At 43.0% G+C, this 18257-nt stretch overlaps 1 protein-coding gene across 1 annotated transcript; it reads right to left on the bottom strand.

Moving 5' to 3' along the window:
• Window positions 1–466: 466 nt before the first annotated feature.
• Window positions 467–16457, bottom strand: LOC110504010 (protein lin-28 homolog A-like). Its single transcript, XM_036973794.2, has 4 exons — window positions 16427–16457; window positions 15462–15634; window positions 4538–4722; window positions 467–785 (listed from the first exon to the last, which is right to left on the bottom strand). Exons 1-4 carry the CDS (start codon window positions 16455–16457, stop codon window positions 566–568), a joined length of 609 nt encoding a protein of 202 aa, XP_036829689.1. The 3' UTR covers window positions 467–565.
• Window positions 16458–18257: the final 1800 nt, after the last annotated feature.

The raw sequence follows: 18257 nt of genomic DNA, 5'->3' as shown, positions 1-18257 counted from the left end.
ATTGGTAGCCGCCAATACATTGCCTATGTATTGGTTCGGATGTGCCCGCCCATTACCACCCATTGCAGAGGTGTAGTGTCACAACTCTGTCTTCGTCGGATATAGTGGGGTGTAACAATCAGGAAAGTCAAGAAGTTGTAAGACAGCAAAAGTGTTTAGCTATCTACTTGACACTGTGATTTTAAGCTTCCTGGTGAGTTTAGTATAGTAGCATACTAGTGTGAGTGGCATGGTTTCTCATGATCTTCTCAGTGAAAAATAAACAACTTTCTATTCTATAAAGACATCAAAATAATATGTGATGTGCCATAACTTATTACAAATTTAAACCCCTCAATAGCGGTTCCATACATTTTTACAAATATTTCCTGAGTGCTATAATAATACAGCTGTATTTGTGAGAGTTATACCACAAAATATTAAATTCAGCAACATTCTTTCTTCATGATCGTTTTGTTTACAAAAACCTGAGGTAGTTCCAAAAGCGTCTTATACAGTTGAAAGGAAACTTAGCGGCCATCTATCCAGTAAAGCTTCCCCAAGCTTCCTTCCTGCGTCTCCTCGTTCAATCGGAGCTCACGGGGGGAGGGGCCGAGTGGCCGTGTTCCTCCTCGTCCCCTTTCAAGGAGGAGGGCTTTCCCTGAGAACGTGGCGAGGACTGCTGTGCTTTGATTGGGCAGTTGGCGACCATGTGGGAAATGCTCTGGCAGAAATGGCACTTCTTGGGCTGGGGCGGCAACTTGCACTCCTTGGCATGGTGGTCCAGGCCTCCGCAGTTGTAGCACCTAAAAAACAAGACAAAGTGCGCGTTTGAGCTTGAAGACACTGCACAGAATCATGATCTACAAATCCCCTCTCAAATAACTACTTGTTATGTGATGAGGATTAGCGATTCTGCACCTTGCCTTGCTCAAACGGATCCCCTGAACCAGGCTGATAAATGTAGGACTGGGCCATATGTATCAAGCGTTTCAGAGTAGGGGTGCTGATTTAGGATCAGCCTTTATATCACAATGAATAGGATTGTATGGATGTATGGACAGTGAGGCCCTGATCCTACAGATGTAGGATCTTATTTTGATCACCTGGTTGCAGGAGAACTTTCCAGCGACGCAAAAAACTTGTAGTGTATTTGAGGTATAAAAAGGCTTCTGAAGTTCGTCATTTCCACTTTTCTTATTGCTGCAGGATTATTTTCCTGCTTTAGCAAACTGGCTCAAATTAAGATCCTACATTTGATAGAAGTGTTGGGCCAGTAACCGAAAAGTTGGTGGATCGAATCCCCGAGCCAACAAGGTAAAAATCTGCCATTCTGCCTCTGAACAAGGCAGTTAACCCCCAACAACAACTGCTCCCTGGGTACCGATGACGTGGATATCGATGGCAGCCCCCCCGCACCTCTTTGATTCAGAAGGGTTGAGTTAAATGCGTTCGACACATTTCAGTAGAATGCATTCAGTTGTACAACTGACTGACCTTCCCTACATGTGGCCCCTGATCTCGTATTGAGTGAGACGCGCTGTCACCTGCAATCCACAAGAGGGCAGCATATGCCAGTTAGGCTAGTGCTGCAGCAGAGCAAACCAAGAAATCTGGCCAGTTCCATGCTGTGGCCTATTTATTTATTTTATTTAATCTTTATTTAACTAGGCAAGTCAGTTTAGAACAAATTCTTATTTACAATGACGGCCTAACCCGGACGACTCTGTGCCAATTGTGAGCCGATCTATGCGACTCCCAATCACGTCTGTTTATGTTACAGCCTGGAATCAAACCAGGGTCTGTAGTGACGCCTCTAGCACTGCATATGACCAACCTTTTTTATGAGAATAGGATGATTAAAAGTGGGTTAAAAAGTGCAAATGATCTTTGTTCGACCTCATGTGCAAATGCAAATTGAATACAGGATGTACGCTATTTATAAAAGCATGTTTTCTCTGTATGTTTCAGTAGGCTATTTGTTACTTTGAATGGCCTCCCATCTACACATTAACCACCCTTTTCATTCTTTATCCACAGTACTTTGCTGCAATGAGGTCTTTTTTAGCTACATCAATTATATTCCTTCTCCATAGAACGTACACAGAGTATCACAGTCCATGCAGAAGGGTTAGGGTCAATGGTAGCCATAAGAGTAGCCTTCCTTTGATAGCTTCAGTTTTAACCGGACCTATAAAATAGCCACGCGTCCAGGGGCGGCTGACAGATGGGGAGTGAGGCTGTCACCGCTGCTGTGCCACTGAGGAGCTATTGAAGACCTCCTTCCCCCAATGATGCAGATGAGGCTTGGTCAGGGGAGGCTCAGGGGGGTCAGTTGCTTGTACTTGTACCACATTTACTTGTACCACTGGCCGTTGGACTGGTGTCAAGGTGTACCAACACAGAAGCTCTGGCCTGGCCCAACTGTCTCAACATCGATCAGGGAGCGCGAGCAGGAAAAGGGAAATGGTCCTTTGTCTAAACAGCTGCAGCAATGATCTCCCAACTCTAACCCCCGCAACCCCAACCCCCTACATTTTAGTCATACACGGTTGCCATGGTTACCGTGACCTCTAACCCCCTCCTGGGCTCCTACATCTGTTATCAATTAAATGGACAGGGTTTTTTTCCCTCCCTGCATCATATTTACCTACTAAAGGCGTCAGCATGCTTCAGTTCGGATGCCAACTAGCCGATGTCGGCTTGGCGAACCAAACGCGTGTGATGGCATACTCCCTTTAAATACCTTCACTTGAAGAAAAAAAAAGTCGCAATAGTACTGTTTGTTCATTTTGAGTCGCCGTAGCCAGTACACTTCCTCAAAATAGTCTGAATGAATCTAAGATAATGCAAGAAATCTGTCATTAATTTTGACGTTTTTGCAGAGGAGATCTTAGTCACGCAATTTTACATCTAACTAAGATGTTTGGTGCAGTATTTCTCAATAACAAAATGTGCATGAAAACGAGTCGTCTCTCGTTGAATGACAACAAAAGCTTTACTGATGAACCCTTATTGTTGACCAATCACCAACGAAGGGGCGTAGACTTCGGCTACCGACTTCAGCTTGTCTCAAGAAAACATTTTGTGTGGCCGAACAACTGAAAAAGCCCTTACCGAAGTCCAAAATGAACAAAAACATCACAAAATGTCATCATAATATATGCACAAACTGATCCAAACTGTTTCAGCACGGAAGAATGTGGACACCTTAAGGTGGAATCAGAAAATAAATTGTGGCTGACTATGGCCATATTAGAGTCCAGTTAACACACATTAGAAACAGGGCCCTCTGTTTCTAATCCCATGCAAACACCGCCACCTAATAAAAAATATTGAATATGCCATTGACAAAAATATTTTATTATCTTAGACCTATGTACTGACTAATGTTCAAGACATACTATAAAACAGTTGATCTTATTCTCCATTGAAAATGTTGGAGCTGGCCCCATATGATTCCTCTTATAAGGACCAGCATAGTCTGGGGAGAGTGAATCGTGCGCCACAGGCCTCCCAGGACTCTTTGAGGTCGTAACCATCTCCATTCTCACCCTGACTACACTCTGGGCATAATCACAACTGACAGGAGGCCACATTGATACCCCTCTCTAACCCATCACAATATCCACAACGGACAAAGGACCCACAATGTTGGCCCGCCTCTCACTTTTACTTTACTTTATGGTGAGAAAAAGCGAAGGGATTTGTGGATTTTAAAAGGAATGGATTATGCAAGTAGTGGGGTACGGGACCTTTTTCATGCAAAAGGGTTCTTCGGAACCTTCTCAATGGAAAAAAGGCTTCTAGAAGGGTTCTTTATGGATAAAATGGTTCTACCAAGAACCATTAAGAGCTATTTTAAAGGGACAAGCCCAAATAACTCTTATTTTTGCAGATTGGTTATTATAACTAACATGAGTAATATTTCACATTTTACTACTTCTAAACTGTAATTGCAGGATAATTATAATCCACATCTAAAGTGATTCAGAAACATTCATGTTACCAGTTCAGGTTACCACCACAAAAACACATTTTGTGGAAGAGGTTTGGAAAAGGTTTTTCAAGAGAGAACCTCTGGGTGTAAATCCACCAGGGATGTCCAGAATTAAACAGCTATTGATCCAGGTCACACGTCAAGCCTGCCTGTGTGACCCTAACCACAGCCAGGGGTGGGGGTCAAGGAAAAGAAGAACAGGACAGAACAGGATAAAACACCCTTTTGCAGCATATCCAAAATGGATGGACTATTGCAGATGTGAGATCCAACCACGATAAAGAAAATACTTTGGCCCACCATCTTTGAGTATGTTAGACCCCTACTATGGTGTACATAGTGGTATGTGTGTGAGATGAATAAGTACATTGTTGCTTATCTGATAAGGCATTTTCTGTCCATTTTCATTTTGTGAACCACCTCTTTTTCACCTAACATTTGTGTTATATAACTTTTCTGAATATTTGCAGGAATTACTTTCTGTTTCAGTGTATACAGTTTAGTGTTTTCCTTGTCCCCATTCGATGTACAGAGTGGGAATACAAGGCAGGCACTTACCTATCTCCCTTGGAGTGCCGTTTCTGGACGCTCTTGCCTTTGGGTCTCTTCTCGCTGCCCACACAGTGTGTGCCCTCTGGCCCAGTGACTCTCTGGGACTCCAGGCCTTTGGCTGACTTCTTGAAGGTGAACTCGACCGCCTCGCCCTCCTTCAAGCTGCGGAAGCCCTCCATGTGCAGCTTACTCTGGAGGGGAGAGAAATACAGTAGAAGGAAACATCAGAATACTATTAGAAGTTTCACCTTCATTCCCGTGCCCCTTTCCAAATTCATCTCCGAGTAGGAGTGCTGATCGAGGATCAGCTCCCGCTCTCCATATCATTCTAGTCATTATGATCTAAAAGGAAAGGCGTATCCTTTAATAGCACTCCTAATTTGAGACTCTTGTGAATATGACCCCGTAACCTTTTAGAGGTCATATCAAACATCCCATTTTGAACATAGAGATGGACTTTCCAAGGGGCATTTCAAACATATCTTGGAGGGTTGTTTAGTCGTTACACATCCTTACGAGCAGATCTTAAGTCCAGCTGCATGATATGCTCCAAATCAATGACGACGCAATCACAAAGACCTTGCAGCATCAGCTAACAAATCAACTAATAGTCGGCCAAGGGAGACGCTGAGGAGTGACCCTCTGTGAACACTATGCTATCTTCAAACTTTTCTAACAGAGATAGGCGCTATCTGGCATCTGTCCTAAGTCTCCTGGCTGTTGATCATTCTGTCTCGCCTCATAAATAAACAACAACTACAAAGCCTCTTATTGTCAGACGAACTATTTGTCCTCCCTCCCTAGTCTGCACTGGTCTGTTGCCCAACACTGGCCACAGTGGCCTGTGAGTCTCCTGTGTTTGAGTGGTAAACCTGATGTGATAACCTTCACCCATCCCCCTCTGCCAAAGGACCTGCATTCCGCACTACAATGTCCCCTACCCCCCAACCTCTCTTCCCAACTACATCACAAAGAACCACTAACACACTAACCACCACTGCAGGATTCTTGCTGGGAGGGTTGGGGGTGGGGTAGGGGGGTGTTCAGGGAAACATTCCTTGGAGAGTTGTCTGGCAGAGAGACACGCAGATAAGTTGAGAATCAACACATCGTCACTCCAAATGATAGGTACCTACATGCTTTGAGTTAATAATCGATTGATTGTTTTACTCAAATGTGACACATTAAGCATGGAATCAATATCAACTCAAATCCTGAAAGCATTCAACAGCCCAAGAGTAAGGACACAATCAACACCATGATCCTTAGATTAACGCTAAAGACTATGCTAACATCAAACCAGGTTCGTGTTCATAAGGGCACACAGCGTTTGAAACGTTATGAAGCGCAAAACTAAAATAGTCCCATCCTGTTTTATTGGTGCCAAATGAATACGACCCAGTACTTTAAGATACAGTATCCTACAGATTTCGGATCCCATTCTGCTGCCTTCACCTCAGTTGACCCAGGCAGCGCTGTTCAGCAGAGAGACGTTCAGCCATGAGATAAAAAAACAGCCTTGGAGGAGGGGAAAATGAGGGAGGGAGGAAAGGGGAGGCTATGAAAAAGGGGAATGGGCTGTGCATTAAGGGGTATAATGCCAGAGGCAGCCTGGGTAAAACAAGAACCCTCCAAAAGAGCTGTTGGATTGGTGGTATGGTATATCTGCAACCAGGCAGCAGATATCATTGATTTTGATATGATTAGCAATGAAACCTGGTGTTTCCTATCAGAAGTTTCAACTGACCTTTGAGAATTTCACCATAAGAGGGTGATCAATATTTAGCTGCGAACAGAACTCCACAAGTGTAGAGCCAAAAACCCCAATATTTCTCTCATGCTCAGGTCAGTGTCAGGACAGGACTGATGGCTATGCCACCTCATTTAGGTATTTCTTAGGCACCAAGTGCCATTTGTCTGAGTTCATGGACTCAATTTAGGAGAGGAAAGACATCAGCCATGCTCACCACAGAGGATTTCCTCTCCAGAACTGTCAATGGCTGCCATTGTCAGGCTGGGATGATCTTATATTATTTGAGGCAATCTTAATAAGGGTATATTTACAAGACTAGGGGGTGAATTCCCAGACCCAGATTTAGTCTAGCCCTTGACATAAAAAGCCAGCTCAATCCATTGAAAATGCCTTTTAGTCCAGGACTAGGACTAATCTGTGAATGGGAAACGGCCACAATCTGATTTCTTTGACAGCCTTCTCTGCATATTGCTTCAAATATCAACAACGACGTGTGTGTAACTGTGCAGTTGCTTTGAGGGGAAGGTTTAAACGGTTACAATTAGGCTAGCTTGAAAATAAAAGCATAAAAAAATCATGTGTAATTTTAACCAGGACACTAATTCAAATACAAGCCACATGGCCGACAAACAACTGCATCTATTGTGTAATGAAAACTAGCAATGCAATAGCATCTGTAGGAGGAGAATTACAGTAAAGTGAACAGTTCCTTAATACTGTAACGGTCACTGATGAGCAAATGCGGTGAAGTTACAAGCAGATCTGGGACACACAATGGGTCCTCCATAACTCCATTTGGGTGACAGAAGTGCCCCCTTGAAAAGCTGCTCCATTGTGAGTTGGCCCCAGTGACTGTTAACCCACTTCCCATCACACGTGTGACCTCCCCTGCTCCACAGGAGTGGGTAGGTTAATCCATACACACCCCCAACACAGAGAACATACCATGTGGAACGAGAAAGGAGACTCCTAGTATGGCCTTAAACCCTACCAAACTGGTGAAGTGTATTGGAGGGCGATATGAAGCTCTACTGTAGGCTATGTCCATACTAGCTTGAATAAAACAGAGTGGGGTAGATGAATGAAGACATACGATGAGAGAGAGAGAGCTGACAATGGGAAGGGATTGCTGCTAGGACAAAGAGGGGCTGATGGGCTCGGTCACGGCCGAGAGGAGCATGCTTCATTGGGATTCGTGGTCTTATTGTTCACCTGCACACAAAGGCCAGCAGGCTCCAGGAGTTCATGTTCTCTACCTGACACGCAGAGACTCATTTCAGGGCCAAAGCCCCATTGCCATAATACACCGTAGCCATAACTCCCATCCGTCCATCATGAATGAACATTGGACACACATGTTCTCGCCTTCCTAACAATGGCTAGCAAGGTTGGGGTCACTACCATTTAAATTCAAGAAGTTAACTGTCATTCCAATTCTGAATTTTTCAATCATTGAGTTTGCTTCCTGAATTCAAATTAAATGTAATTGACCTGAACCCTGATGGTTAGGGGAGGAAATCAGTGGAGAAGTCACCACTCAAGATGTCAAAGGACAGGGTTCAGGAGGCCATTGTCCCAGTTACATCGTTAACAGATACTGTTCACTTATTGAAACATAATCTTTAAAAGGCTTGGAATCTAGAGTGGCAGCACCAGAAGAGAGATGTCCGCATTCTGGGAAGAATGAAATAAGTATTTAGTCATACAAATTACTTACTGAGAAATAGATTTATATTAAAGGAAGGTTTTAATAAGGAAGACATCATTCATTTGGGGCGTGATTGTAGTCCTGGCCATTTCAACAGGTTTAAAGTTCAAATAGCTGAAATAAATGGTCTAAAAAGCAGCGGTTCTGAAAGTAATGGCTCAGATACACCAATACCGTTTGCTGGAGTACTCCACACTTCTGAACGTAATTTGCGAAGCGAGCGTGCACTGATTTTACATGTAGAATCGGATGAAAAATGGTGTCGGTCAGAGGTCTACAGTTGGTGGTTCCTAAAACACTGCGTGCTAAACGTTCGGCAGACAAAAGATGGATCCACTTTCGGTGCAATGTGTGTGAGGCTTAGGGCTCTACACAGTCTTATGTATTAAAAATTAAAAACAGAAATAACTTATTTGCATAAATATTCAGACCGTTTGCTATGAGACTCGAAATTGAGCTCAGGTGCATCCTGTTTCCATTAATCATCCCTGAGATGTTTCGACAACTTGATATGAGTCCACCTGTAAATTCAATTAACTGGACATTATTTGGAAAGGCACACACCTGTCTATTTTTTATTTTTTTTATTTTACCTTCATTTAACTAGGCAAGTCAGTTAAGAACAAATTCTTATTTTCAATGACGGCCTAGGAACAGTGGGTTAACTGCCAGAACAACAGATTTCTCCCTTGTCCACTCTGGGATTCGATCTTGCAACCTTTTGGTTACTCTGGCTAAAACCACTAGGCTACCTGCCGCCCCACTAAATAAGGTCTCACAGTTGACAGTGCATGTTAGAGCAGTAGATCTGGGGAAGGGTACCAAAAAATGTCTGCAGCATTGAAAGTCCCCAAGAACACATTGGCCTCCGCCATTCTTAAATGGAAGAAGTTTGGAACCACCAAGACTCTTCCTAGAGCTGCCCCCCCGGCCAAACTGAGCAATTAGGGGAGAAGAGTCTTGGTCGAGGAGGTGACCAAGAACCCGATGGTCCCTCTGACAGAGCTCAACAGTTCCTCTGTGGAGAACTTTCCAGAAGGACAACCATCTCTGCAGCACTCCACCAATCAGGCCTTTATGGTAGAGTGGCCATAGGGAAGCCACTTCTCAATAAAAGGCACATAATAGCCCACTTGGGACCTGGCCAAAAGGCACCTAAAGACTCTCAGACCATCAGAAATATGATTCTCTGGTCTGATAAAACCAAGCCTGAATGCCAAGAGTCACGCCTGGAGGAAACCTAGCACCATCCCTACGGCGAAGCATGGTGGTGGCAGCATCATGCTGTGGGGATGTTTTTCAGCCGCAGGGACTGGGAGACTAGTCAGGACTGAGGGAAAGATGAACGGAGCAAGGTACAGAGAGATCATTGATGAAAACCTGCTCCAAAGCGCTCAGGACCTCAGAGTGGGGCAACAATTAACCTTCCAACAGGACAGCGACCCTAAGCACACAGCCAAGACAACGCATGGGTGGCTTCTGAAATATCACATTTGCATAAGTATTCAGACCCTTTACTCAGTACATTGTTGAAGCACCTTTGGGAGCGATTACAGCCTTGAGTCTTCTTGGGTATGTCTGTGAATGTCCTTGAGTGGCCCAGCCAGAGCCTGGATTTGAACCCAAATTAAAATCTCAGAAGAGACCTGAAAATAGCTGTGCAGCGATGCTCCCCATCCAACCTGACAGAGCTTTAGAGGATCTGCAGAGCAGAATGGGAAAAACTCCCCAAATACAGGTGTGCCAAGCTTGTAATGTCATACCCAAGAAGACTCAAGGCTGTAATCGCTCCCAAAGGTGCAATGTACTGAGTAAAGGGTCTGAATACTTATGCAAATGTGATATTTCAGTTTCTTATTTGCAATACATTTTCTAAAAAGCTGTTTTTGCTTTGTCATTATGGGGTATTGTGTGCAGATTGATGAGGGGGAAAAGCAATTGAATCAATTTTAGAATAAGGCTGTAACGTAACAAAATGTGGAAAATGTCAAAGGGTCTGAATTCTTTCCGAATGCACTGTAGAATCACAGTATGTAGAGAACGCCGCAAACGGACCTCCTTCAGCTCCGTTTGGGTAGACTGTGTAGACCCCTTTAAGGCGCATTTATTCCTGGCTATCTTAACACATCAAATGAACACTTGCCTAGTTAAATAAAGGTTCAATAAAGTAAATAAATAACAGATTAGTTAAAAAAGCTTATTTCTCTCAAATTTTGTTCACAAAATTGCTTAAATCCCTGTTAGTGAGCATTTCTCCATTCTCCTCACACCTGACAGGTGTGGCATATCAAGAAGCAGATTAAACAGCATGATCATTACACAAGTGCACCTTGTGTGGGGACAATAAAAGGCCACTCTAAAAGCCGCCTCCAATGTCAATTTAGATAATCCGTCCAACCTGCCTTCACAACCGCAGACCAGGTGTAAACATGCCAGCCAATGACCTCCACATCCGGCTTCTTCGCCTGCGGGATTGTCTAAGACCAGCCACCTGGACAGTTGGTGAAACTGTGTGTTTGCACAACTGAAGAACTTCCGCACAAACTGTCAGAAATCATCTCAGGGAAGCTCATCTGCATTCTATTCGTCCTCACCAGGGTCTTGACCTGACTGCCGGTTGGCGTCGTAACCGACTTCAGTGGGCAAATGCTCACCTCCGATGGCCACTGGCACACTGGAAAAGTACACTCTTCACAGATGAATGTCGGTTTCAACAGTACCGGGCAGAAGGCAGACAGCGTGTGTGGTGTCATGTGGGCAAGCGGTTTGCTGATGTCAGCGTTGTGAACAGAGTGCTCCATGGTGACTTTGGGGTTATAGTAAACCTCAATTCTCCCTCCCCCCTTCACCATTAACATAGACTTGGCAGAGAGGATTCAGGAGCACGGAGGCTTTAATCACTTAGATTTCAGGAATCTGAAGTGAATGAACAGCTAAAGTGGACTTCTCTCAATGAGATGCCAAGCCTTTATCTTCTCAGCTAGAAGGGCCTCACTCACATGGAAACTAGGAGGGAAAAGGGTGCCCCCCCTTCACTATTGGTCAGGATGGGTTAACCTGGGTAGTTTCCCAATTCACTCATGGGACCTGGACACCATGAGGATGATAAGACACTGATCATTTTTGAGAGCTTCAAATTCGTGATGTGAAGTGGGTAAATTGCATCTGACTGATCTACAAATAATGAGTAGTTATCATTGATGCAAAGTAATTTGTTGATTAGTCAGTCTGCAAGTTCCTGCAATGTCGAACAAGCCCATTGCCTCATAGGTAGGCCCGTGGTCTTCACTTAGAATAAATCACCATGCAATGAACTTTCAAGTGTCAAGACAAAAACACAGTTAAAAGGAAAAATCTGTATTTTAGATGGCTGCTCACCTTAAAACTAGCCTATTTGCCAAAAGAAATTGTAAAAACACATCAAACTTCAGATAACTTCAGCCATCACTAGCAAAACATCAACGTAAGTGAATGAGGCATGCATTGCCTGTGTACAAAAGTGACTAAGTCACTTTTAAAGCTGCACTTTGCAGAAATTGCGACGCCGATTGCTGATTGCTAAAATTCGAATAGTTGCCTAATTTCAGTTTATGTGACAAAACAAACACGTGCAGTGCATTTGGAAAGTATACAGACCACTTGACTTTTTCCACATTTTGTTACGTTACAGCCTTATTCTAAAATGGACTAGAACCTTCTCCCCCTCATCAATCTACACACAATACCCCATTTAGATATTTTTGCAAATTTATTGAAAATAAAAACTGAAATATCACATTTACATAAGTATTCAGACCCTTTACTCAGTACTTTGTTGAAGCACCTTTGGCAGCAATTACAGCCCCGAGTCTTCTTGGGTAGGATGCTATAAGCTTGGCACAGCTGTATTTTGGGGAGTTTTTCCCATTCTTCTCTGCAGATCCTCCCAGATATTTTCAGGTCTCTGCAGAGATTTTTGATCGGGTTTAAGTCCAGGCTCTGGATGGGCCACTCAAGGACATTCAGAAACTTGCCCCGAAGGCACTCCTGCATTGTCTCGGCTGTGTGCTTAGGGTCGTTGTCCTGTTGGAAGGTGAACCTTCGCCCCAGCCTGAAGTCCTGAGAGCTCAGGAGCAGGTTTTCATCTTTCCCTCGATTCTGTCTCCCAGTCCCTGCGGCTAAAACACATCCCCAAAGCATGATGCTGCCAGCCATTCTTCACTGTAGGGATCGTGATAGGTTTCCTCCGGATGTGACTCTTGGCATTCAGGCCAAAGAGTTCAATCTTTCATCAGACCACAGAATCTTGTTTCTCCTGGTCTGAGAGTCCTTTAGGTGCCTTTTGGCAAACTCCAAGCGGGCTGTCATGTGCCTTTTACTGAGGAGTGGCTTCTGTCTGGCCACTCTACCATACAGGCCTGATTGGTGGAATGCTGCAGAGATGGTTGTCCTTCTGGAAGGTTTCCCCATCTGCACAGAGGAACTCTGGAGCTCTGTCAGAGTGACCCTCAGGTTCTTGGTCATCTCCCTGACCAAGGCCCTTCTCCCTTGATTGCTCAGTTTGGCCGGGCGGCCACCTCTAGGAAGAGTTGGTGGTTCCAAACTTCTTCCATTTAAGAATGATGAAGGCCACTGTGTTCTTGGGGACCTTCAATGCTGCAGACATTTTTTGGTACCCTTCCCCGTACAATTCCTTCAACCTCATGGCTTGGTTTTTGCTCTGACATCCACTGTCAAATGTGGGACCTTATATAGAAAGGTGTGTGCCTTTCCAAATCATGTCCAATCAATTTAATTTAACACAGGTGGACTCCAATCAAGTTGTAGAAACATCTCAAGGATGATCAATGGAAACAGGATGCACCTGAGCTCAACTGAGTCTCATAGCAAAGGGTCTGAATACTTATGTAAATATATTATTTCTGTTTTTTTTAAATCTTTTAATACATTTACACAAAAATATAAAAATAAACATTAATACATTTGCAAAACAAATGTGAAATATTTTTTATAAATTAGCAAACATTTCTAAAAACCTGTTTTTGCTTTGTCATTATTGGTTATTGTGTGTAGATTGATTAGAAAATGTGTTTATTTAATCCATTTTAGAATAAGGCTATCACGTAACAAAATGTGGAAAAAGTCGAAGGGTGTGAATACTTACCGAGTGCACTGTATAGTGTAGAGAATTATTGTACCATCTAATCCGCTGTGAAATTTATTTTCCATAACCCAAAATATTGTATTTTCAGCTGTTTGTAGCTGAAAGTAAATGATGCAAAAACAAAACTTAAGAATGGGAAGCATAGAAATTGTACTTCTTAGACTTGCTTTTTATTTTTTTTTACCCCTCCTTTTCTCCCCAATTTCATGGTATCCAATTGTTTTTTAGTAGCTACTATCTTGTCTCATCACTACAACTCCAGTATGGGCTTGGGAGGGACAAAGGTTGAAGGCGATAAGTCCTCCGATACACAACCCAACCAAGCCGCACTGCTTCTTAACACAGCGCGCATCCAACCCGGAAGCCAGCCGCATCAATGTGTCGGAGGAAACACCGTGCACCTGGTTAGCGCGCACTGCGCCCGGCCCGCCACAGCAGTCGCTGGTGCGCGATGAGACAACGATATCCCTACCGGCCAAACGCTCCCGGACAACGCTAGGCCAATTGTGTGTCGCCCCACGGACCCGGGTACAACAGAGACTGGGCGCGAACCCAGAGTCTCTGGTGGCACAGCTGGCGCTGCAGTACACTGCGCCACCCGGGAAGCCCCCAGACTTGCTTTTAATGAGAATGACAGATCTTTAACTCACATTTCTATGTGAATTTGGTCAGGTTAACTGTTAAACCCAGCCGCGTAATTCACAAGAGTGCCCAGGCGTACCCACTAGGAAGACGGGCCCACCCAATCAGATCGAGTAAATATCTCTACTTGGCAGTGTTCCAAACTGACATCATTTGTCTTTTTACCTATACACGCAAACACCATCAGATATAATTCATAGCAAGCAATGCACTAGAATGACACAGACGAACTGGAATGACATTCACTACCATAGGACTGGTGGACAAAAATAACTAACTGAAAGCCACATACCCAATAAGCCACAAGTATGAACGCAATGAGGCATATGTCACTGTGCTTCTATTGCTATATGCACTATGCCACTGCCTACTTCATTTGTTAATTTAGCAAACAAGGCAGCTCATAATACCGTGCCTTTATCAGCCAATAGGATCCCGAGAGGCGCAGTGGTCTAAGGCACTGCATCTCAGTGCTAGAGGCGTTACTGTGGGGGGAATGCCCACATGCAGGAACGGCCCGAAATGCGGGCTGCAGTTGCACACTATTGGAAATTGTTTACACCCCTGATAAAGAGGAACAATAATGACTGTATAAAATAAATAATTCAAATACTGAGATATATTGTATGCACATGCATTTTTTTACATTTATATTATTTTATACTAATACAATTGCTCAGAGAAAGAAAGGTAGGGGTCAAAATGACTCTTGAATGAATTGTGAATAATGATGAGTGAGCAAGTTACAGAGGGTCAAATATCATAACCCCAAGACATGATAACCTCTCACCATTACCAATAACAGGGGAGGTTAGAATGTCTTGGGGGTATGATCTTTGACCCTCTGAAACACAACCACAATGAACTGCAAATGAATCCAACAAGTTTGTAAAGTCACAAGCTTGATGTAGTTATTGGGTGCTAGGGATATGGGACCAAATATTAATATTTTGACTATAATATTTATAAGAATCTCTAGGGGTGTCAATTATTTGGACCCCCCAAAATATGACTTTATTTATACTTTATTTAACTAGGCAAGTAAAATTATTATTTACAATGAAGGCCTACACCTGCCAAACCCAGAAGACGCTAGGCGACGCAATTGTGCACCCCCCCTGTGGTACTCCCAATCGCGGCTGGTTGTGATACAGCCTGGATTTGAACGAGTGTTTGTAGTGATTGATGCCTCTAGCACTGAGATGCAGTGCCTTAAACCACTGGGCCACTCAGCTTCGTTCTTTCCTTGTTTTTCCTCAGCATTCATAAACCTTAGCTAGAAAACGGGGAGAAATCGTTGCAAAACTGATCGATATGTTACGATTTTATTTATGAAATCACCCAAACCAATTTGATCAATAACCAATAATATATATTTCTCTGAGCAATTGTATTAGTACAAAGTAATACAATTTATATTTGTTTTATTGCATACAACATAGCCTAGTATTTGAATTATTTATTTTATTCAGTCATTATTGCTCATCTTTATCAAGGGTGTCCATGATTTTGGACCCCACTGTACATGACCACGAGGTCACAGGGTAAGCCAGCAAAGCGTGTTCGTTTGAGATGGAAAACTGCCTGAATATGTTATTCTGTGTCAATGTATAGTGGGCCACCATTCACCACATATTTGGTGTGGGAATTAGACGGTAATGCAGTTCATTTTAAAACCTCTTACCTGATGGACGAACACATCGACCGGAGACTCGAGCGGGACCCCCTCTCGGTTGGTCATGGACAAAAACCCAAAGCCCATGCGCACGTTAAACCATTTACATACGCCGACACCGTGGAAAGATTCCGAATCCTCCTCGGTACTTGGTCCTTCATCCTCTTCGGTCTTGCAGACTCCTGTAATTTAGAACAATATGTTAAACAATGTTCGTTTTACTATTTACCAGAACACTAAGAGAGGAGTGTGCGCGTAAAATTGCCATTCAGCGTTGTTCTTTCCTTGTTTTTCCTCACGCATTCATAACCATTGGGTAGAATACGGGGAGAAATCGTTGCAAAACCGATCGAATAACCAATCATATCCATAGGCCTAAATATAGACCTATAATTTCAATACATAAACAACAATATTGTAAGGGTCCGTAATAACAATAAACTAGAATTATATCTATGGCTAGAATAATTTGTTATTCTCCCATCTTATATTTCAATCTTTCACACGTAGGACCTATATATTTCACACTCATATTGAGTATATATTAAGTGTACTAGTATGTGAGGAAACAACACAGGCCGACACGAAACGAATGACGAAACCTAGTATATCACTAAATGGCTGGCCAATGTTGAACTTAATTATATGGGCCTCTTGTTTGCTGCGTTTGTGCGACAGAAAAAAGTTACGTTGTGAAAATAAAACCAATCAATTTGCATTTACAAGACTACATTTGAAAATTCGTGTACAAAAATTACATTTACATTTATAAAGAGCCTACTTTGTCAACAACACGAGAACTTGAGTCTGGTTTGCCTATTGCGAACAAAATAAAGCATGTTTTGGTATTGACTAGGCAATTTAAAAAGGAAAATAGTTACACAATTTTAAATTCGTAAGCTGGTATTCATTCTGTATCTCTTTAGAGACAGAGCCTACACTAAACACAATATATCGTCAGATTTTTACTCAACCTGGGAATTCCTGGTTAGAAACAGAACCCATCTTGCCAATTCACGCCTTGAGTCAAAGGAAGCACCCAAGTTAATGTTGGCTATCCTTTTCCCCTTTCGAGCAGCGTAATGCCCACGGGTTCCCACTTTCATGCCAAATGCGCAGAAAAGCAAAAGCTTAACTTCGGTGGGAAAGTGGGAGGGCGAAATAAACAAAAGGGTCTGGCAACTTATCGCCCCAAACAATGAGGGGTGGGAGTCACAAGGAAGAATTTGTATAATAATTACCCAAGATCTAAAAGACAATGCAAGGTAACCCAGTCCCCTAAACCTCTTCATCTATGGCCAACAGAGACTCCTTGGCTCTATAGCATCAAACCAAATAACCAAGCAAAGTGTTTTAGTCCAAATTATTGGCCTACCTTCTGCCATGTTCGGTCCAGCTTGTCTTTAGTCTATATCAGTCCCTGTCCCCCCTGTGTTTTTGCCTGGACGTGTCGGGCCCCGCTCCGCGTTGGATCACGTCTTTATCCCTCCCCTGGTCAGTTTCCACTCTTGGTCAATATAGAAAGGACCAGGGAGCATCTTCTTCCTACCATCAACCAACCCCAACCCTCTCGGTCTGCTCCACGTGATTCCCAATTAGCCTACATGATTAATTGCACGTTCTTGATGTTGGAGGGCCTCACATATGTCGTGTGACCAATCACAATTCAGAGAGACCACCGCGCAGTTGCTTATGCAGAGAGACCACCGCACACCACACCACTGCTTATCACCGCGCTAGCTCTGAGCCCCCACCCCCTGAGCCCTTACCCCATCTCTCTCTGTCCTGGGTGCGTATTTAGTGGCCAGCGACCCCACACAGCCTAATAAAATACAACGCAAATGGTCAGAGGCAACTGCAAACCCACCAGACAACATTACACCCGAACATGGCCCATATATGGGAGATGTTGAGTTTCAAATGTATAAATCAAATGTGTGCGTAACATATGTTTAATAAATATCCCTTAAACAATATAGGATATAATAGGCTATTCAAAACAACTCCATGTTATAACTAGGCCTATTTTTATTTCGAAATTGGGTGACGAGATTAGGTGTAACGTGATTGGGTTCATGTTGAATACTCGATGTATTCCATCGCAATCAGTCGCAATGTTGCTGACGGATGCAAAAAGTTGTTTTGGAGAGGTAAGTAACCAGTTGTGGTTCATTTGAGGTGACGCGTGGGAGGGGGATGGGACTGGATGGACACGAAGAGTTTTGGGTCGGTCAAACCACTGCATTTTGATGTAGCCAGTGGACTTTGACTCAAGTAATCTTCAGCGGGAAGTTCGAAGAGTAGCCTAAAGAAATAAAACCGCAACGACTCAAACGAAACAATTGTATTTAGCACACCTCTTCTGGAATTGCGGCATGAAAAGTCAGGCATATCTGGTCAAACGAATTCCCAGATCGATGGTGATTGATTGACTGTTTTCCTTGTAGAATGATTAATGAAGCAAAAATAAAACAATTTAACCTCCCCTATTTAATGCTCTCATTGACCTTTCTCTGAGGTGGTATAAGCCTAGTAGTTATATAATAATACAAAAATGTATGCTTAAAATATAGTACAAATCTAATAATGCAATAGAATTATTTGTATTATTATTGTATTTATTATCTATCTGCCTTGATTTAATTAATATACCAGTGATAAACGAAAATGTTATAATAATTTATTATAATATTATAATGACTAAGTTATGTTAAGATAAGCCCTGCAGTGTTAATTAGCTAACTTTTTTTACAATCGTGTTAAAAACATAATAGTGACAGGGAAACGTGTTTTAGGAAGAGGTCA

This window comes from Oncorhynchus mykiss, chromosome 3, assembly GCF_057628025.1.
Source record: "Oncorhynchus mykiss isolate SJ-2025 chromosome 3, ASM5762802v1, whole genome shotgun sequence".
In the NCBI taxonomy this organism is placed as follows: domain Eukaryota; kingdom Metazoa; phylum Chordata; class Actinopteri; order Salmoniformes; family Salmonidae; genus Oncorhynchus; species Oncorhynchus mykiss.
This window is presented reverse-complemented; position numbering and strand designations above follow the sequence as displayed.